Source organism: Stenella coeruleoalba, assembly GCF_951394435.1.
Source record: "Stenella coeruleoalba genome assembly, chromosome: 2".
NCBI classification, from domain to species: Eukaryota; Metazoa; Chordata; class Mammalia; order Artiodactyla; family Delphinidae; genus Stenella; species Stenella coeruleoalba.
This window is the reverse complement of record NC_137147.1, coordinates 40,493,914-40,514,057: the sequence shown is the minus strand read 5'-3', so window position 1 is coordinate 40,514,057 and position 20,144 is coordinate 40,493,914. Positions and strand designations below refer to the sequence as shown.

The following is a 20,144-nucleotide window of genomic DNA, read 5'->3' as shown; positions in this document are numbered from 1 at the left end:
TTTTTAGATTTCCATTACTTCATTTGCAGATATGCAGGATGGCTTGTTTAGGAGAATTAGAGTGTTAGTCCAGAAACCTAGGTCCTTTTCTCAGGCTTAGTGCTGAACTAGCTTTTTGACCTTGGGCAAGTCATTCTGTTTCTCTGTACCTTCTCATTTGTAAAATAGGTTTAGACAGATCATTTCTACATTTTGGCTCTGATTATTTATACAAGTTATCAAAATCAAATTTGTACATATAAATGTGACTATTTTTGTAATGATTAGAAATTTCAGACTCCAAATGGGAGAAAAATTACCCAAGATTGATCTTTTTTTTCTCCTCAAATTGTGTAAAATTTTGTTCATGTGCTTATGTATCATTACCATAGATAACTTTGAGATGGTTACCTTGGATTACAAAATATAATTTATGAATTACCATGTTTCATACCTTGGGAAGTTAAAAGTAGTTTATGTAGCCTAGATTATCCTTGGTAGAGAGATGTGGCCACAAGGACTTTGTGCATCTTCTCTGAACCCGTCTATGCAATAAATTGCTTAGTATTCTATTGTTCAGTAAGTGTGCATTCCAGAGGTCAGCTGACCATTTGTCCTCATCTTTGACAGTCTATTCATACATAAGCATTAGTGGGCAATGTAGGCTATACCAAAGGTTTGGTAGTAGTAGAGAGTTCACTCCTCACTGCAAATGACTTCAATGTTGCCATGTTATACACTGCTACCAGTGCTGCTAACTGGTATTCCATTTTTTCCCTTTTCCCCCAAGAAGCTTCAAGTCTCTCATGCTATATAGTTTTTTCCCTTTGGATTTCCCCCAACCTTCAGATTTCTTATTTCTTATGGAGGTCTAGTCCAGATTTTCCTCCCCAGTTTTTATAATCAAACCTATCTCAGTGCTCATCAAACAAAGATCCTTCAGTTAGCAGCATCTACCCTCCTTCAAATGCTTGTTTAGTAGTGATCTTTTGTTATGTTGAGTATATCTTTTGATCCTTAACCCCTTACTTACATATCTGATCAAACTAGTGTTTCTCAGAAAAAGTAGGGCTTGCTGTAAGAAGAATTCTGATATCAATTACTAAGAGAATATAATTTTCTCAACATTGTTTACATAGTCTATTTTGTCCTCTGTTAATGGAGCACCAGGGCATTCTGTATTATACTGTGTGTCCATAGGTAAACAGAGAAGAACCCTGCAGTGTTTTAGTCTTCAATTTTTTACTAAAGGACTCTGCCAGAATTGTCAGTTTAATAACTCTTATTTCATGGCTAATATGGTGCTTAGGGATCTTAACAGTGGAATGAATATATAGAGCTTTTTTTTAACTTGGGATAATTCTGAGTGGATTAAACCAAATGACCAGGTTCAAGACTCTTCATTATGATTGTGAGATCGGTTTTACTTAATAAAAGGCAGTCGCTGAACTTTAATGAATACTTCCTGACTCAGCCTTAGGATTTTTCAATTTGGGAGTTTGTTTGGTTTTAAAAGACAAAAATGGTCACCAAATTTTCTGATTATATCAAAGATGAGTTCAGTCTTATGATTGTCATAGTACTTTGTATTGAAATGTTCAGATCATCTGATAATGCTAGTGTTGTGATGAGACCCAGCATGTGCTCAGAGTAGATTTAACACTAGGTGAGAACTAGAATTTCTCTCAGAAACTAACTTAAACTTTCATGGGCAAACTGAATTGCCTTGGGATTTACTGTTTGTAGATACATGCCAATTTAATAACTTGACTAAATAAAATACTCTTTAGTAGTCCAGTTATGGAAAATAACTATGTATTTTTTAAAAGTAAAAATTATTTACTTATAGGTACTTATAGTATGTCATAGTACTTATAAGTATGACATATTTATAAGTACTATGTCATAGTATTTATAAGTAAATAATTTCTGATAACTATTATTTTTATATAACTATCTGCTGTATTTTGTAGCTATAGTTGGCTGCTTCACCAGGCTTCTACAAATTATTCAGAATCCCAGGAGGTAAGATTTCTGAATCACCTATTTTCAGTATGTAAAAATCCAGACACAAAATTATTTGCCCTTGAATATATTTTTGCATTTGCAGTAGAGCTGGACCTAAAATTTTATCAGATGATTGACTTGGTTTGTTACATTTTTATATTTCTAATATATATTTTTCAAAAGTTGGGGTGTTTTTTTTTAGAAAGCATACCCTGTTTATCTTCAAAGAATTATTTGTTTGGTAGTTTCATATATATATCTATATCTAGATCGATCGATAGATAGATAGATAGATATATCTCTGGAAAATAACTACTGGACTTTTCTATAAAAGGGAGAGGGAGAGTAAGATCCCTGTTAGGTAATATCAGAATCTAGATGTGTTGTGTATGTGGGAATGTAGTCATAATTAAATAGTTTCCATTTGCTGAGTTCCTCATGTTTGCTCTGCTCTATGTGGCTACTTTGCAGCCATTACCTCATTTAAACTTTGCAGCAACATTCAGAGGTACGTATTAATATATGCCCATTATAAGATGACGAATGCTAGATTTGTGGTATCAAGTGTCTTAAGTATACAGTTGTCCCTCAGTATTTGCAGGGATTGGTTCCAGGAGCCCCCATGGATACCAGAATGTGTGGATGCTCAAGTCCCTTCTATAAAATAGCATAGTACAGTGAATATGGTGGGCCCTCCATATCCAAACCCGAAGATATGGAGGGCTGACTGTAACATCTCCCACCTCCCCTTTAGCCTAGCTAAAGGAATTGAGGTACAGAGATGAAGCAACTTGCTGTTGACCTTCAGCAGATGACTTAACCTCACCATGGCTTAATCATCTTCTATCTACCTATCTATCTAGGCTTTCCATCTAATCTTTACAACAGATACACAGATTCCTAGATTCCAACCCTACTGTGGAAATTCTGGTTTTTTTAATCTTAACTTTTCAAAAGGTCCACAGATAATTCTTTTGTACAGCCATGACTGAGACCATTGCTGTAGTAGTAAATGGTGCTTTAGAGCCAGGCAGGCTTGAATTAGAGACCTGACTCCCCTCAACTTGTCTGATGAGTGACGTTGGCCAAGTTCTTTAGTCACACTAAAGTTCGTCTATAAATTGAAGATAATATTATTACCTACTTTAGAGTGTTGTTGAGAATGACTTCAGGTAACAGTTGTAAAACACTTATCAGTGATTTAGAATTCATCTTAAACATTGTCTGCTATTAAGGTATCATTACTATTGTATCTTTTGTCCAATCAAAACACTCACCCTTGCCATATTGTGTATCAACTTGGTGTCAGAAAGGTAATTTGATGAATACCACCATAAGGAATGAATAATGGCTAGTTTTCATTATTTAACCTCCATTAGTGGAATTGTAATAGGACACAGACAAGTAGGCAGGAGATCATTTTATCATACTAATCAGCCAGACTTCTCTGTGTATTAGTTTGGCCCTCGTAGGATAGAGAAGGAGGGAGAGGTTGCTGGGAAACTGTTTCCTTTCTGAGTTGTTTTTCTTCTTCCTTTCTCTCTCCCAGCTTCTTCTCAGAGCTTAGCATCATCAATCCCCTAATCTCCTAAGTGCATCCTGATTTACCTGGGTACTTTCCCCCACTCCTTCCCATCTCACCTTAACCTCCATTAAATCTCATTGTATCCTTCTTTCAGATTGCTTTAAATTGTGACTCATTTGATCACTTGGACCCCAAGTGTCTACATTCTAGGCCATTACTCAAGTAAAGGCCAACTGTCTTCCTGCTTTGTGTAAGCTCATTCCAGACCAAGGGTTTTAGCTTTTGATTATTGGGAAAGGATTAGATTAGCTAAGCTTTCAGGCTTGTCCACAGTGCTGTCCTAGACCTTTTGATCTCCTTTTCTGTTTATACCAAATGGTTATAGAGTACCATATGATGATACGTGTTATTACCACTAGATTAGGTTACAGTAGATGAATTTTATTATATCTACATATGACAGTCTTTGTTATATGTATGTATAATTGCTTTGCAACTTGAAAATTGAGGCTGAACCACTTACAGGTATCTAATAACTTATTGGCTTTTCAGAGACTGAAAAACCAATGGAAAAGGTAGAATTTGAGCTAGACGTTAAAGGATGGGTATACTTATTTCTATAAGTAAGGAGGAAAGACTTAAGGGAAGGAGCATGCAAATTTGAATCATGGTGATTAGATCTTTTTCTACTTTTTCAGAGAGTTGATGTAGTAGGAATAAAACTAGATATTTGGAATCAAACTTTGGAAAATCCTGAATGTTCAACTAAGATGTTTGAATTAGTAGGCTTTTGGTATGTCCTGTGAATTCATTTATTTGTTTTTTCTTGATTAATATATACATACAACTTAGTTCTGAGATTCCCTAAGAGATTCACGTATTCAATGCATCCTTAACCACTTGACATGGTTCATGTAAGCTGATGGCCACTGCCAAGTCTCTTTTCTATTTCAAGTACTTGTTCCTTGGGGAGAGTGTCAGATCAGCTACTTTTATCATGATGCTTTACTTCTCTCTGCCTGTTGTACATTCTGAGCTGTGCCTGAACAGCCTTTCCCCCAATTCTTCCTTGTTAATCATCAGGTTCCAAGTCAGCAGTGAGTGTCTGCTTATCACAAGAGTTGTGAATTCTTATTTAAAGCTTTCTTGGTATTTCCTTCTCTCTTAAAAAGGTTGTTGGATATGTAGTTTGTTTATAAGATAGCTATTAACTTTCCTGTTTCTCTTCCTTTGCAGACCTAGAGGATCAAGACATAATGGGAGCATTTTTAGACAAACCAAAGATGGAAAAACATAATGCCCAGGGGCAGGGTAATGGGTTGCGATATGGGCTAAGCAGCATGCAAGGCTGGCGAGTTGAAATGGAGGACGCACATACGGCTGTGATCGGTTTGCCAAGTGGACTTGAAACATGGTCATTCTTTGCTGTGTATGATGGGCATGCTGGTTCTCAGGTTGCCAAATACTGCTGTGAGCATTTGTTAGATCACATCACCAATAACCAGGATTTTAAAGGGTCTACAGGAGCACCTTCTGTGGAAAATGTAAAGAATGGAATCAGAACAGGTTTTCTGGAGATTGATGAACATATGAGAGTTATGTCAGAGAAGAAACATGGTGCTGATAGAAGTGGGTCAACAGCTGTGGGTGTCTTAATTTCTCCTCAACATACTTATTTCATTAACTGTGGAGACTCAAGAGGTTTACTTTGTAGGAACAGGAAAGTTTACTTCTTCACACAAGATCACAAACCAAGTAATCCGCTGGAAAAAGAACGAATTCAGAATGCAGGTGGTTCTGTAATGATTCAACGTGTGAATGGCTCTCTGGCTGTGTCAAGGGCCCTTGGGGACTTCGATTACAAATGTGTCCATGGAAAAGGTCCTACAGAGCAGCTTGTGTCACCAGAGCCTGAAGTCCATGATATTGAAAGATCTGAAGAAGATGATCAGTTCATTATTCTTGCATGTGATGGTATTTGGGATGTCATGGGAAATGAAGAGCTCTGTGATTTTGTAAGATCCAGACTTGAAGTCACTGATGACCTTGAGAAAGTTTGCAATGAAGTAGTCGACACCTGTTTGTATAAGGTAGCTAGACTTTTTTTTTTAGATGAAATGATTTTATGTCATCTTAATTACTACTCTAGTATATAATCATCTTAGAACCTATAGTACTCAGAAATAAGTTTTTGGTACAATTGCAGGATACTTTTCATCAATTATGAAAATAACATAGGAATACTTCTTAGAAATAAATTACGCGGTTACCAAAAGTGCAAGGGTTATAATCTGAATGTTTAGTCTTTTAGTAACCATGACTACTTGAGCTTTTTACTATTGTGGAATTTTATCAAAGGTAAAAGACTGTATCATGTTTTAGAAAAGGGAATGGGGAGGGTTAAGCCTCAGTGTCTATATATGAAAAGCATTTTAGAATTTTAATATTTTATTTTTACCATGTGATATCTCAGTACATTTATGGAAATACTTTGAGACTATGGTCTAATGAATCTGTAGCACCAACAGAGGATTTAGTGATCATTTGGTGTGATGTAATAGAAATAGCCTTGGACATGGAGTCAGAAGAACTTGGTATGAGACTGTGTATGACTTCAGGTAAGCTATTTAAATTGTCTGGAAAATCAGTTTCTTTAATTGTATAAAAAAGAGAGAGAAAGAGAGATATTATTACCCTGTCTTATGGGGTTGTCGGGATGATCAAATGGGATCATGTATATAGATGAGCAAGAGAAGGTTCTGCGGACTTCAGAGTCAGACCTAGAATCAAATCTTAACCTCTGTTACTTTTGTACTCTATAGTCTTGAACAAATTGTTCCACCTCTCTCAGCTATTGAATGGAGAAAATAGTATCTAACTCATAAGACTGTTGATGAACTAATGTATACATATGAAGTACCTAGTTTTAGCAAACAGTGTGTGCTTGATACATGCTGCTCCCTTTTCTAGAAAAGTTAAAAATGTTACACAATTTACTTCTTTAGTTGCAGCGCTAAGACTAGAATCCAAGTCCTTGACTTAGGTGCAGTGTTCTTTACACCACAGTTCTATTTTGTCAGTAATGCTCATTAACTAATTCTTTGTGTTTGTTTAACAAATGGTGATTTTATAAAACTCTTCTGAGGCTGTATATTTGATGTCCTTTTAAAACTCGGAAATAGAAAGTCAACATAATATTCTCTGTGGTTTTATATGCACAACTGCCAGCTGTACTTAAAATCTTAATTAAAAATCAGGTTTATGTAATATCCAACACAAATCAAGTTTATGTAACATCCAACACATATGTTAAAAAAAATCAATAGAGCAACAACTTGGTAGTACACACTATTGTTGTTAATTTCTGAATTTGGGGGGAACCAAACAAGGATGCTTATGTTCTTTGTCCCTTTTAGTATAAAAAAGGGAAAAAGTAGCATTCATTTGTTAGGTTTATTCTGTAGCGCTTGAGAGTTAAATACTTGTTAACTAAATTAAAAGCTGTTTTCTTGAGAGACTTGGTCAGATTCAGATATTAGTAAATTATGACTCAGATTCTACTTTATCTCTTCTGCATTATGCTCTGTTTTAAAAATTGTTCAGTATCTTATCATTTGCCTCATTTTTATACAATTTCCCCCAATATTTTAAATATTAAATTCTTTGTATTTGCTTAAATTAATGGTATAACTTCAATTTTCCCATATAGGGGAATTAAATACTTAAAATTTTAGAACTCCAATTACTAATAGGAAGAGGAAGTCTGATTTTTGGGGAGGCCAAAATTGATTCAAGTATTTTAATTATAGCATTTTGAATATCTAGGTGCTTTTAAAAACAAATGTACTTCCTAAAAGTTGAAACTTTTTTTTAAATTATGAAAGTTAAAAGCTGGTTTATAAACTTTATATATGTAGTTTTATTTCTAATTCCATATTTCTACTTATTATGAAGCAAATTAATTAGCCCCATAATTTATTTTAAATGTAAATTTGTCAAAAAAAAGTAAATTTCTCAAGTATATATGTAACTACAGATCAAATCATGTTGTAAAGAATATCACTAGAATTTTCTATCTTGTTGAATTGAATGAATGTATGTATGTGTATTTGTGTTAGGTATCACTTCATGTTAAGTAGGCCACCAGTAAATGTTCAGAAATATTTGTTTTATAGAGCTTTAAACTCTACTGCAACAATCATTTTTTTAATCTGTAGTGTTTCTCTCTTGTCTTTTGGAGTATTGGTTATTCTGTATACCATATGTACAATATATGTATTGGGTGGTGCCGCTCCACATGTGCATATATATTTTTCTCTCCTTAAAAACAATTTATGTTTTCACTAGAACAAGTATAATTGGCATGACTGTAAAGGTTCTCAAAGCTTTGAAGAGCAAAAAGAAAACAATATTTTCTCAAACTTTTTTCTTCCCAGGGAAGTCGAGACAACATGAGTGTGATATTGATCTGTTTTCCAAATGCACCCAAAGTATCGCCAGAAGCAGTGACGAAGGAGGCAGAGTTGGACAAGTACCTGGAAAGCAGAGTAGAAGGTGGATCATTTAACAAAAAATAAGTAGCTTTATTAAAGAAAAACCTCAACATAATCAAACTTTAACATTTTAGCTTTTAGATCTTTACATGCCTTTGACATTTAGTGTACAAAAGTGGGAAAGGGCATTTCTGTAGTAGCTGTTTAGATATTTGTTATTGTCCTATCACAGTTATATTAGAAATAGCAACTCGGATGGCCCAATACATTCTGTTCAGGATACTTCTGTTTAAAAAGGCTAAAGTGTTGTGTGCTTTCAAATTCTTTATGAATTCATTGGCATGAATAATTTTATGCCAGGAAAGTCTAATTTGTGGTTTATTTAATTATAAACAGATTTTTTATGATGGTGATAATTTGAATACCATCTTTCTGTGTAAAGCTGTGTGTATGAATTTTAAGATCTTTGGGACTTTAAAAAAATAACTTGAAGATCATAGCCTGGTTATTAACAACTTTCATGTGCCACAGCTTTTAAAAATTTATTTTAAACTGTTCCAAAGCTTCTTGCCTAAGCCATAAACTGCCTCACCTAGACAACATAAACCTGAATAGAAGACATACCTGGCATATATCTCTACCTGGCAGAAATATAAATGCTGAATAAAATCAAGAAATAAGTTGGGAATTACAGAAGTGTATTTGTCATAATTCTGCAAATTACTTTGAGACAATTAGAAAGGTATTTGTAGCTCAAGTGTAATGCCTTTAAATATTTGAAAAACTTTTAAATGATCACTGATGCAGCTACTATTTGCCATAACTATTAAGTCTCCCCAGAGAATTCCAGTTTACTGCATATATGCAATAAGCATGTAGATTATGCAGTTTCTTTAAGCAGAAAAATTTGACATGCCAATAACAGTGTTAAAATGCATTTTTGGCTCCTAATGTCATTACATTGCACGTTAAAGACCTTTAATAGCATGTAAACATTGATACACTATTATATCCTGCTGTGCCTGCATTATTAAAATTAATATGCACTTTAATTTTGTTTTCTCCCTTTTTGCTGTTTGATACCAATTATAATTAGTCTGATATTAGAATCATGGTTGGTTTTGATTTTTCAGTACTGTCTGGAGCTGCTATTTTGTTTTTATTTCTCTCACCTACTTGATAGTGATATATCTAGTATGTGTATATAGTATTTAGTATTTCATTCACTGGACATACTATTCAATGAGTTTGTTTCCTCACTGTTTCCAAGGGTCTTGGAAATTTTTTGTTTTAAGTGATTCATTTCAATATAAGTTATCAGTGAGATAAAATATTTAGAATGCTACCAAGTCATAGCACATTGGTTCAAACTGCTGTTAGTGGAAAAATATGAAACCTGAAGAAGAATATGTATTGGGATATGTTGATATTTAATTTATTGGCACTTTAACCTGAGTGTACATGTTTTCTTATCAATTTAAAGAAATAATTAGTTTTATTTACTATGAAATGGGGTCAAATTTTAGAAATGAATTGCTATTTTTTCTCTTTAGTGTGCACTCTTAAGTTTTTGATGCAATTCTAAATAATTGCTTTAGATAAGTAATTTTATGTTACAATATTAAGTTTTATATTGCTTATTATCAAGCAAGAATTGCCACCTGAACAGACTTTACATTAATCCTCAATATTTTTGGTATGTTGAAGTGTTGTTATACTTGTACTGTTCAACTGGAGATTATTATGTCGTAAATTAAATACAGTATTATTTACTGAGGTAGATTTGATGAGACTGCATCTAGTTAAATATTATTACAGTAATTAAAAACCACTACTATATTTAAAAACATAGAAAGAATTAATAGAAAGAATGTAAAACATAGAAAGAATGTAACTATTTGCATTGTAAAAGTTGTTATATGTCTTAAAAAGTGATAAATACTGCAATCAGCTTCCAAAACAGGCACTGAATACCTTTTTCTTTTTTTCTTTCTTTAAGTACATGCCTTCACTAAATTGCTGTGACCTATTAAACCTCATTTTATTTGCTTTGAATACTTTTGGCTTCTCTGTCCACACCACAGAAAAGGACAAAGGCTTTTTAGCTCTCCTCCTATGATATTCTAAATACTTGACTCTCTAGGGTTGTGAAAAGATTCAGCTTATGATTTAAACCATACCACTTAAGTTGTGGTCCTTCTAAGCCAGTTTAAGAGGATACTTGTGTCATGTATGTATTTTTATTTGCTACTGACTGCCCAAGCTTTAAAGTTGCTAATTTGGAGATAACTGATAGAATCCCTCAGGCTTGGTGGAGGGGTGGGGGCCAGAATATGTTTATACATGAGTATGTGGAACATAGATATTCTATACATATATATTCCTTAATAAAAGCATTCAGTCTTTTTACAATTCTAATTAAAATGTATAGTCCAAGAGCAATTAAAGGAATATTTCTTAAAATTTCTTTTTCTTTATTTTTTAAAGCACAGAGAATCAAGGCTAGTGTAGTATTAATGGTCAGATAGTTTAAGTGTATTGTCCCATGTGGAATAGGAGATATAACTGTTTTTAAAGTCTTATATTATTTTTTTAAAGAATTTGTCTTCCTGTAATTTTATTCACAATTAAAATATCCTAATTTTTATATTTTAACAAAGGAGATGTATGAAACATCAAATATAGATGATTCAAGGTAATGTTTTTAGACCTGAAACCATCATTGATTGAATTTATCATCAGTGTTCATTTATATTGTATCTAGTTATCTATCCAATAATTGTATTGGCTTAGCAGAGACTGTATGTTAAGTGTATTACAGCTTTAGATTGTGAAATTGTGCAGTTTAGGTCAACATCAAATTCCTTTATTTTTGTACAGCAAATTTCCAGCATTAGAATCATGTAGAATAAATATACTAGATGTTAAAGATTATACAATAAAGGAACTTGGCAAACCAAATCTGAGATCCTTGCTTTTTGTTCAGATTAAAGACTGGTTTAAAAAAAAGCAAAAAATAAAAGATGGTAAAATTTGGCCTTAATCCTCAAAGGACAGTTTGAGCCATTTAAACAAGTATGGGTAGCAATGTCTGTCTTTTAATATGTGGCTTTAATGATGAATTAATATTTTGAAGCTTGATCAAAGGATGAAAGGGCTTTACATGCATTGTATTTTCAAAGGTATTTACAAATTGAGAACTAGAATGATCTACAATGATGACAAAGAAAATTTCTTAGTGTAAATAATGGAAAACAAAAAATTGAACATATAACTTACAAATACTCTTGGCATGATCTTACGTTTAGAATAAATATGCTGAAACTCCAGGTAAAGACTTCCTGTACTTAAAGTGAATAGTTTGAGAGCTCTTTAAGTTGTCTGTGCATAATGGTTGGTATTTTGTGGTATGAATAACAATATGCATCTGCATGGCAACACTGCCGATCATATCACTCTATCCATTTAATAACTGAATGTTTTGAAATTAACAATTTTAAATACAGTTGTATGGTTTATCAGATTTTTTCTTTTTAAAAATTTTGTCCTGAAATTTAGCCTTTTTCCATTCTGTAGGCTTTGTTCAAACAGTCAACTAAGGAAATGGTATATATCTATTTATTGCTTAAAGATACTTTAGACAGAAGTTAAGCTGAGAGTGGTGTTCAAGTACATGACCTATTCTGCACATGCTACTTAAGTATCATTTTGCAAATATAAACATATGTAAATATGATTTGGGTTAGTATATAATCAGTAAATCCCCCATACTTAAAGGTTTTTTTTTTTCTTTTTTCAAATCTTGAAATTATTTTTTTAAAAAAATCTGTGTACTGTATTTTCAGGGCAAAGTTCAGGAAACATGTTTCCAGTCTAAAGAGAGGAGTTAATCTCCTCAGATGTAATTAGTTGGCATCTTAAGAGGAATATCCTCATTTGTACACACATATCCCTGATTATGGTAATACATTGATTTTAATATGAAATTTTTTCACATTTTTATCTTGTTTATTTTCATTCTTTGAAGTTTCTGGAAAGTATTGTATCTCTTGTATCATTTTGTACATCCCTTTGTCATCAATTTTCAAAGGTCAATTTGATTTTTATTTTTTTATATAGTTTAGAAAATCTCAGATGTGGTAAATGCCATCTTTAAAAACCTAAGTTATCTTTGTTTCAGTTTTTTTAATTATTATTAAATTTGGATAACACTTACAAAAAAAGTACTTCTGATTCCCAGAAATCATAAAGAAGCAGGGGGAAGGCGTCCCTGACTTAGTCCATGTGATGCGTACATTAGCGAGTGAGAACATCCCCAGCCTCCCACCAGGGGGTGAATTGGCAAGCAAGTAAGTTATATTCTGCGTACTCTTACCATCTATCTCTGTACATGAAAATGTTAGGTGTCCGTTGATCAAATGTGTATTTACCTAATTTCTAAAGTGACTTCAAAATGTTTAAGCTGTGGTTCGGTGTTTTTCAGTATTAATGATATATGGTGCTTACTTAGAATCGGTATCAGAATATCATTGTAACTAATTACACTGAAGGCTGTCTTCAGTGGAGGCTTGGATTACACTGATTGCCTCATATAGCATAACTGAGATAATACAGTGAAAGAAATTTTTAAACTAAATTACATAGTACTACAAAATTCTAAGTGTCATTATTATTCCTACTATTATAATTTGATTTTCTTAATCCCTGGATAACTGAACACCCCATGGATGAGCATTTTTCTCTTCTTCCATCTGGGCCATTTTTCTGTATCTCTGATTTTCCTAGTGTTTTTGGTTGTTGATGCTGGTTGGTTGGGTTTTGGTGTAAGGCAAGATAGGTAGATGCATTTCTTGCTTTTTTTCTCTTTTCACTTTAGTTCCTAGAACTGTGGGCTAATATGTGTTAGATACTAAGCTTACATCTTTATAAACTACAGTAGAGACTTTAAGCAATTTTATAATTCAAGGCTTAAAACATTTTTACCTCAGATATCCATGTAATTGACCTACAAAGATATATTGACTAATTTCCTTGATCCTCCACTTGATCTCTAAGTGTAGCCATGTTCTTTAATCATTTCATGTAATTGTAAAACTTCCTGTTTGAAGGTTTTATTTTTTGGAAATTGTTTCTTCCGATATGATCTGTGAAATGACTGTCTATAAAATTGCTTCAAATCAGTTTTGTAAGTAGGGAGGCTTATAACTTACAAATACCACTACTGATTTTTTAATAAAATATGATACAAAAAGTAATTCCTAGACTTGCCAGGGAAATGTCATATTTGACATTTCAGTTTTAATAGCGCTTTTTTAAAGGGGCATTATGAAAAGCAGAAATTTAAGTGTAAAATATCTAAATTATTTTACCATAACAGATATTGAAGTTATTTCTACTTCACAACATTCAGCTCTTAACCAGAATATATTAATATTATATCTTAAGAACTGCATTGTCATTTCTGACTCATAACCACTAAATGCCAGTTCAAACAGAAGTAGCCCATATAGACTGATTTTTTTTTCCAAGCCATGACTTTTAGTCTTCTATTAATTGCATTAGTAGAGTGTTACATTCTAGAATAAATTCACCACTACTTTAACAGTGGGGCCCAAATATCTTAAAGTATGGCTCACTTATTGACAGTAAGAAATAGAACTAAAATAATTTAAGTGTATGAGTATCTTTGACATTTTAACGAACACCTGGCTATGAGTTACTAAGCAGTTTTGTGCTCTGAAGAATTAACTTTCTGCATTTTTTTTTCTAAATTTAGGCGGAATGTTATTGAAGCCGTTTACAATAGACTGAATCCATACAAAAATGATGACACTGTAAGTGGCATTTAGCTCCCTCTGCTTTCCCTTCCCCTCTACTCTAAATGCATATCCTTCCTACCTGTTTTTGCAGAGCTGTTCATTGCACCCATTCTCTTACACACACCCCTGACTGCTCTGAACTCTGCCAGCACCACAGTTCTAGTGCTTGAGGATATAATCATGGTGAGTGGCCATTTAACTCAAAAAAGAAGAAAGTCCCTTTTAATTATTCTGGTTTTTTTAAGCCTCTCCAAGCAATCAACTTCAGAAATTTTCCGCCACTAAATGTTTTTTTGAAGTTGGGAATATCTCTGCTCAGAATCTTGAATTAATTCTGAGTTTTGTAAGCAGCTGTAACAGAGCTTCAGAATACCCATCTCCATTAATGCCCATTCTTTGCCAAGAACCCTGCATATTTCATTTAAATACTAGACTAGAGAATTCTGTTTATATAAAGACATTTAGAATGCCCTATTCTCCAATTAAGTTTCCTATTACAATTCTGTTGTAGTATGGTGATTACAGAAAAGTGGTAACTTAAAATCATTTGGGCCTGGCTCTGAAATATTTTATATATTGCATTATGAAACTTCCTCAAATCTCTTATTACTTGAGGTTTTTATGCAATAAAAATTTGTAAAGGTAGTGTTCTAAAAATAAATTGGGTTTATTGAAGAGAAAAATAAAATTCTTTTTAGTAGTTGATTGGTTTAGAAATACATTTGGTCAACCTCATGGTAAAATCATATTTCAAATATTTTATTCCAAAACAAAACAAAGGGTTCACAATTCTTTAAACAGATTAAATATTGATATTTCATAAACACATGTACACATATTATATATTTTAGAAAACATTTATATTCTAAAGGTCAGCTTTACAAAACCTTATCTTTCTGCATTACCCAGGAAATAATGCATCTCTAAGTTTTAATTTAGTTCCTTGTTTTGCTTTGTTTCCTTTTATAAAGGACTCTACTTCAACTGATGATATGTGGTGAAACTGCTCATCTAGCCATGGAGTTTACCTTCACCTCCAAAGGAGAGTACAGCTCAACTTCCTTGAACCTTTTAAACATCCATCTTCAACTTTAAAGAAGGGCATGTATGACATGGGTGAGAGTGATTACACCAGAGAACTTCAGCAGTACCACAGCTAGCCCAGAACTGATTTTTTTTTTTTTGTAAATTTGAGACTTATGTAAACGTGATTTCAAACCATAATTCATGTTGTAAATCAGACTCCAGCAATTTTTGTTGTATGATTTTGTTTTTTGTAAAGTATAATTGTCCTTGTATAAAATGCTCATATTTAATTATGAACTGCTTTAAATCACTATCAAAGTTATAAGAAATGTTTGGCTTGTTGTGTGACGCAACAGATATATAGCCCTTTCAAGTCATGCTGTGTTTGGACTTGGGGTTGGGACAGGGAGAGCAGCAGCCATGTCAGCTAGACGCTCAAATGTGCACGTGATTATGGAGAATTATTCCAAAATCTTACAAAGCTGAATATCCAGGGAGTTAATTGAAAACTAGTTTAATGTTTTTGGCAGTGGGATTGGCATTGTCGATAAAGCTGGTCCCTTCATTTAACTGTTCTAGGTTCTCTCCTTGTTGCCATGAGTATTGCAGGTAATACAATATATTCATAAGAATATCAATCTTGGGGCTAAAATGCCTTGATTCTTTGCATCTCTTTTACAAGTCCTTACATTTAATTACTAATTGATAAGCAGCAGCTTCCTACAAATAGTAGGAGACTGCCACATTTTTGCTATCATGATTGGCTGGGCCTGCTGCTGTTCCTAGTAAGATATCCTGAATTCCATTTTATCAATAAAGCTTGATTTAACAAACAAGAAATTTAATCATGTATGTGTAATTCCTCCTTTACTCCGCCCTTATTTTAAAGCACCATACCATTGTAAACGAGAATTTTTCTCATGGGGAAAGATGTTAGTCTCTTTTAATTGGAAAATACTGTAATTCAAGGCATAAATGGAACTGTTTCCCTTCCATTAGAAAGACTATAAAAGATTTAAGTCTCTGTTGTTCTTTGATCTATTTTTAAATGGGTTTCTTTCAGGCTGCTTATTTTTTCATTTAGATGTGTTATCAGCCTGAATTTGCCTACTGTTTAGTTAAAATAATTGTCAAAGCTTGACAATCTAACAATCTAATCTATCGTAGGGGTGTATGTGTGTTCGTGAGTGTTGTGTGTCTGTGATTTTTAATTAGCCCATGTCTTTAGAATCCAAATAGTTAAGATGTATTTAGTGATTTGAAATATAGCATGTTGATAATATTTAGCTGTCGGCCTTTAAAAATAACTTTAAAAAGCTTAAAGAATTGTAGATATAAAAATAACCTAATTTAATTTAGGCTTAAATTCCTGATTAAGCATGTGAAAGTAAGTTTTAAAATCTGTCACATTGAAAAGACTCTACTGTTCTGTGCCCTTCTGTATTTTTGTCTCTTTAGGTTGAATATTGTATTTAATCACCATGTAATTTAATCATTCAGTAAGCAGATTCCCCACTAGAAAACTATTAAAATGTAAGATATAAATACAACACTGAATACAAAATCAAAACTGTGTATAAAGGTAGTATAATTTTGTTATATTTGTTTTTTCCCTAACTTGGAAATATACGTATTTGTATATATAGCCTTAAAACTAATGTAAAGTTAGGGGAGTATTGGGAAGAGTAATGTGAAATATCTCAGACTTAAGTAGTTATATGCCAGCAAAATCTTTTCATTATCCCTCTTATTTGGGAGGTGATTAAATGTAACTTAATTGTATTTAATTTATATCTTAATCCGGCATGAAGAAAAACAAGTGCTATTTATATTTAGAAATTCATAACAGTTGGAATTACAGAACCAATTCCGTACTTAACTTACAAATAAATGCTTAATGTCTAAATCTGTGGTAGAGTGCGAAGTATGATAATGTTCTAAGTTATGACTGTAAGCATCTAAATGTACATTTAATGAATACCAGTGCTTCTAGTATAGATTACCAGTACTGAAAACTAAATTCTTATTATAATTCCTTAATTTTTTAAGTAGACTAAAGTTTTTAGTTCTGGAAATTACAAAAACTTGAACTGGATTTTGAGATGCAAAATCTTAAATCGTAAGTAAAATATGTGATGGAAAGCTATATTTCAAACCATAGTAGCATATTTAGAGACTTTTTAATTTGAGGGTCTTTAAAAAAGAGGAGGTTAAAATATTCCTCTGTTAAAATGTTAAAATTATTAGTACTGAAATTAGGCCTGGAAGTGAGAGAAAACTGTAAGTGTGACCAAAGAAGACTAAATCTTTTCCACATGAGTCAACATTGCCATACTAGATAGAATTTTTAATTATAAAAGTACAGGAAGGAAGTATACATTATAATGGCAAACTATGTGTGTTCTTGATTCCTGGGGCTAATGGTGGTGGTGGGGAACCAGCCACACTTTAAAAGGCACTTTTGCACCTCTCTTGTGCACTTCATTTTTGTACCACTTAAATTCTTGACCTCCCACCCCATTTTGTGTGCTAATTAGCATCTCAGGGCAATGCCTCAATTTTTTGATATGTTGTATGTTATTTTCTTTGGAGGGTAAAAGTTCTTGTGTGATGATAACATACTATTCAAATGTACTTTCATTTAAATGTTTTAACAGGATGAACCCACTTTGCTGCTTTTAATAGGAAATTCATTTTGTATAGCAGATTCTTGTTGCCCTAACAATTTCACTGATCTCTTATTGTTTTAGCAAGGTAAGCTCTCTTAATTTCCACTTTCTTAGGGAATATACTTTTACAGATAACAGAAACAGTTCTCAGTATTAGCATTAACTTTAAAAAATCTAAGTGGTATTTTTCTTATTCAGCTTTAGAACCGTTTCAAACTTATTTTTAATTATGATGCATTAACTTGTTTCTAGAGTTCTATGCAATTAGTGTACTGCTCCAGCCACTCTTTTTTTTTTTTTTTTTTTCTGCGGACCTCTCACTGCTGTGGCCTCTCCCGCCGCAGAGCACAGGCTCCTCCGGACGCGCAGGCTCAGCGGCCATGGCTCACGGGCCCAGCCGCTCCGCGGCACGTGGGATCCCCACGGACCGGGGCACGAACCGGTGTCCCCTGCATCGGCAGGCGGACTCCCAATCACTGCGCCACCAGGGAAGCCCCCAGCCACTTTTTTTTTTTTACTAACTTCATAAAATTAAGAAATTTAGAGTAAAGAATAAATCAACTATGTAATTCAAATAATCTGAATTATAGTAGTACTTTTAGTGATCATTTGACCATATATTAATCCAGCTAGTAACTCACCTTTTCTACAAAATATATAAAGTGTTATTACAAAACACTGTTTTAGGGTAAGCACCTTGGAACTATAAAGAAATGAATAGGTCCTTGCTCTCAAGGAGTTTACATTTGAATAGAATTTATAATCTAATGTATGTTAATATTATAACTGGATCACTCATCCAAAAAAGTTACTGCTCACCTGCTGTCTGCCCCATACTTTCCTGAACAAGGCGGGTCTCTGCCCTAAAGAACTCATTTGCAGTTCCTTTAGTCACTTGAAAACTCTTTCTTCTGTTTTATTCTTCTCAAAGTTAAAAATCGCATTCAAAAGAAAATTTTGCTTTGCATAAGAATAGAATTGGACTGATGAGGCTTAAGTCTGTTCAGTATGCTTGATTGCCTTTCACGAATGGCTTATATTCTTCCAGCTGACAGCAGTAAATCAGAGAAATAAGGTAATGTATTGAATATTTCTTAGAATTCTCCAACCCTGGAAATACTGGTGGAATTTAACGCATTTAAAAACATATATCTAGGACTTCCCTGGCGGTCCAGTGGTTAAAACTCTGCACTTCCAATGCAGGGGACTCAGGTTCAGTCCCTGGTTGGGTAACTAAGATCCCACATGCTGCGTGGTGTGGACAAAAAATAAAGTAAGAACATGTATCTAGCTAAATTTATCTTATTTAACCAAAAGTGTGTATTTTCTTGAAAAAACAATGCCAATGTTAATATACAATTTTAGCTAAGTGATTACTGTGTTTTAATTTTTTTAAATAATTTTACTGACCATCTTTACTGGACAAATTAATATGGAAATTCAGTTTGCAGTTTCTGAAAGAACTGATGAAACTGGTTACAGGGGTTTATTTTGTTTTAATTTTGAATTTCATGGTGTATACTTTTAATTCATAAAGTTTGAATGAGAGGTTTAAACCTTTAATGTTTTGATTGCCATTTGTACAGTATTATGTTAGGATTTGGTATTAGAAAATACGTAAATATTTCAGTATATAAATGTTTCTCATTTGAGTTTTTTCTTCAAAGAAAACTTCTAGAGTTTCATATACTTTTGCTTACAAATACTGCTGATGAGATGACCGTTTTTTAATTAAGTGATCTAGTCTTCTGATTAAGTTTTTCTTTTAGGCGTTAGAAAGACTTCTTTATACTTTAAAAGTTTAGAAGCTTAATTTTACTTCTTTCTATAACATGCTATGAATTTGGGGTTGTATTTGTTTTAAATTTTATATACAATACTTCAGAATATGCTTGAAAGATTTAAGAATATATTTCTAAATGTTATGAGTATAATACTGTGTTGTTTTGTTGGTCAGAATAGTTAAATGTCAGTTAAGTGTCAGTTATTACTAATAGAATGCTACACAGAGATGATGAAAGGCATTTGGTTCCACTTTTGTTTCCTATGACACAGATTCTTTCCCTTTTTCCTGTTTTATATATTTAGTGGCCTCTGCTCTCGTGGTTTCCTAATTATATTACCAGTGGGTAGGAGTGTGCCAGTTAGAAACACTCAGATGTATTAAAATTGAAATCGTAGTTGACAACTTATACTTTTATAAGATGGTGGGGATGGGGTGGGGAAGGTTGTTTAACTTGATGTAACAACAGAGTGACATTTTTTCTCCCTTATCCTGCAGGAAATGTTGCTTCATTTCCTCTACTACCCTCTTGGTGGCTTCTCTTTTTTCAAACCAAAACAGGCCAATTCCATTTTCTTGAGCAAGAAAGCTTAGTGCATTACCTCACCAAGGCCAATTAATACTATGTAAACCTGGGCCAAAAATAGGAAAACGTGGGAAATGAAGGGTTGGGAAGATGCCAGTGAGGAGGACAGAGGAAGATTACTCTTAATTATTTAAAAAGCCATAGGAAGGTCTTCCTTGGACCTAGCTGTATATTATTAAGAACTGTTGCATCACATAAACCAGCAAGAACCAGCCTTTGCGTCTGCAGATAATTTGATTTTCCCAGCAAGGCAGATA

At 33.2% G+C, this 20,144-nt stretch overlaps 1 protein-coding gene across 1 annotated transcript in view; it reads left to right on the top strand.

Annotated features, from left to right (window-relative positions):
* PPM1A (protein phosphatase, Mg2+/Mn2+ dependent 1A) overlaps positions 1 to 19,066 on the top strand; it is a 44,846-nt gene extending 25,780 nt beyond the window's left edge. Inside the window, exons 2-6 of the mRNA XM_079909179.1 lie at positions 4,748 to 5,601; positions 7,948 to 8,065; positions 12,245 to 12,353; positions 13,781 to 13,838; positions 14,795 to 19,066. Coding sequence (XP_079765305.1) covers positions 4,768 to 5,601; positions 7,948 to 8,065; positions 12,245 to 12,353; positions 13,781 to 13,838; positions 14,795 to 14,824 — 1,149 coding nt within the window. The 5' untranslated portion in view covers positions 4,748 to 4,767 and the 3' untranslated portion in view covers positions 14,825 to 19,066. The remainder of the gene's footprint in view (positions 1 to 4,747; positions 5,602 to 7,947; positions 8,066 to 12,244; positions 12,354 to 13,780; positions 13,839 to 14,794) is intronic.
* Positions 19,067 to 20,144: the final 1,078 nt, after the last annotated feature.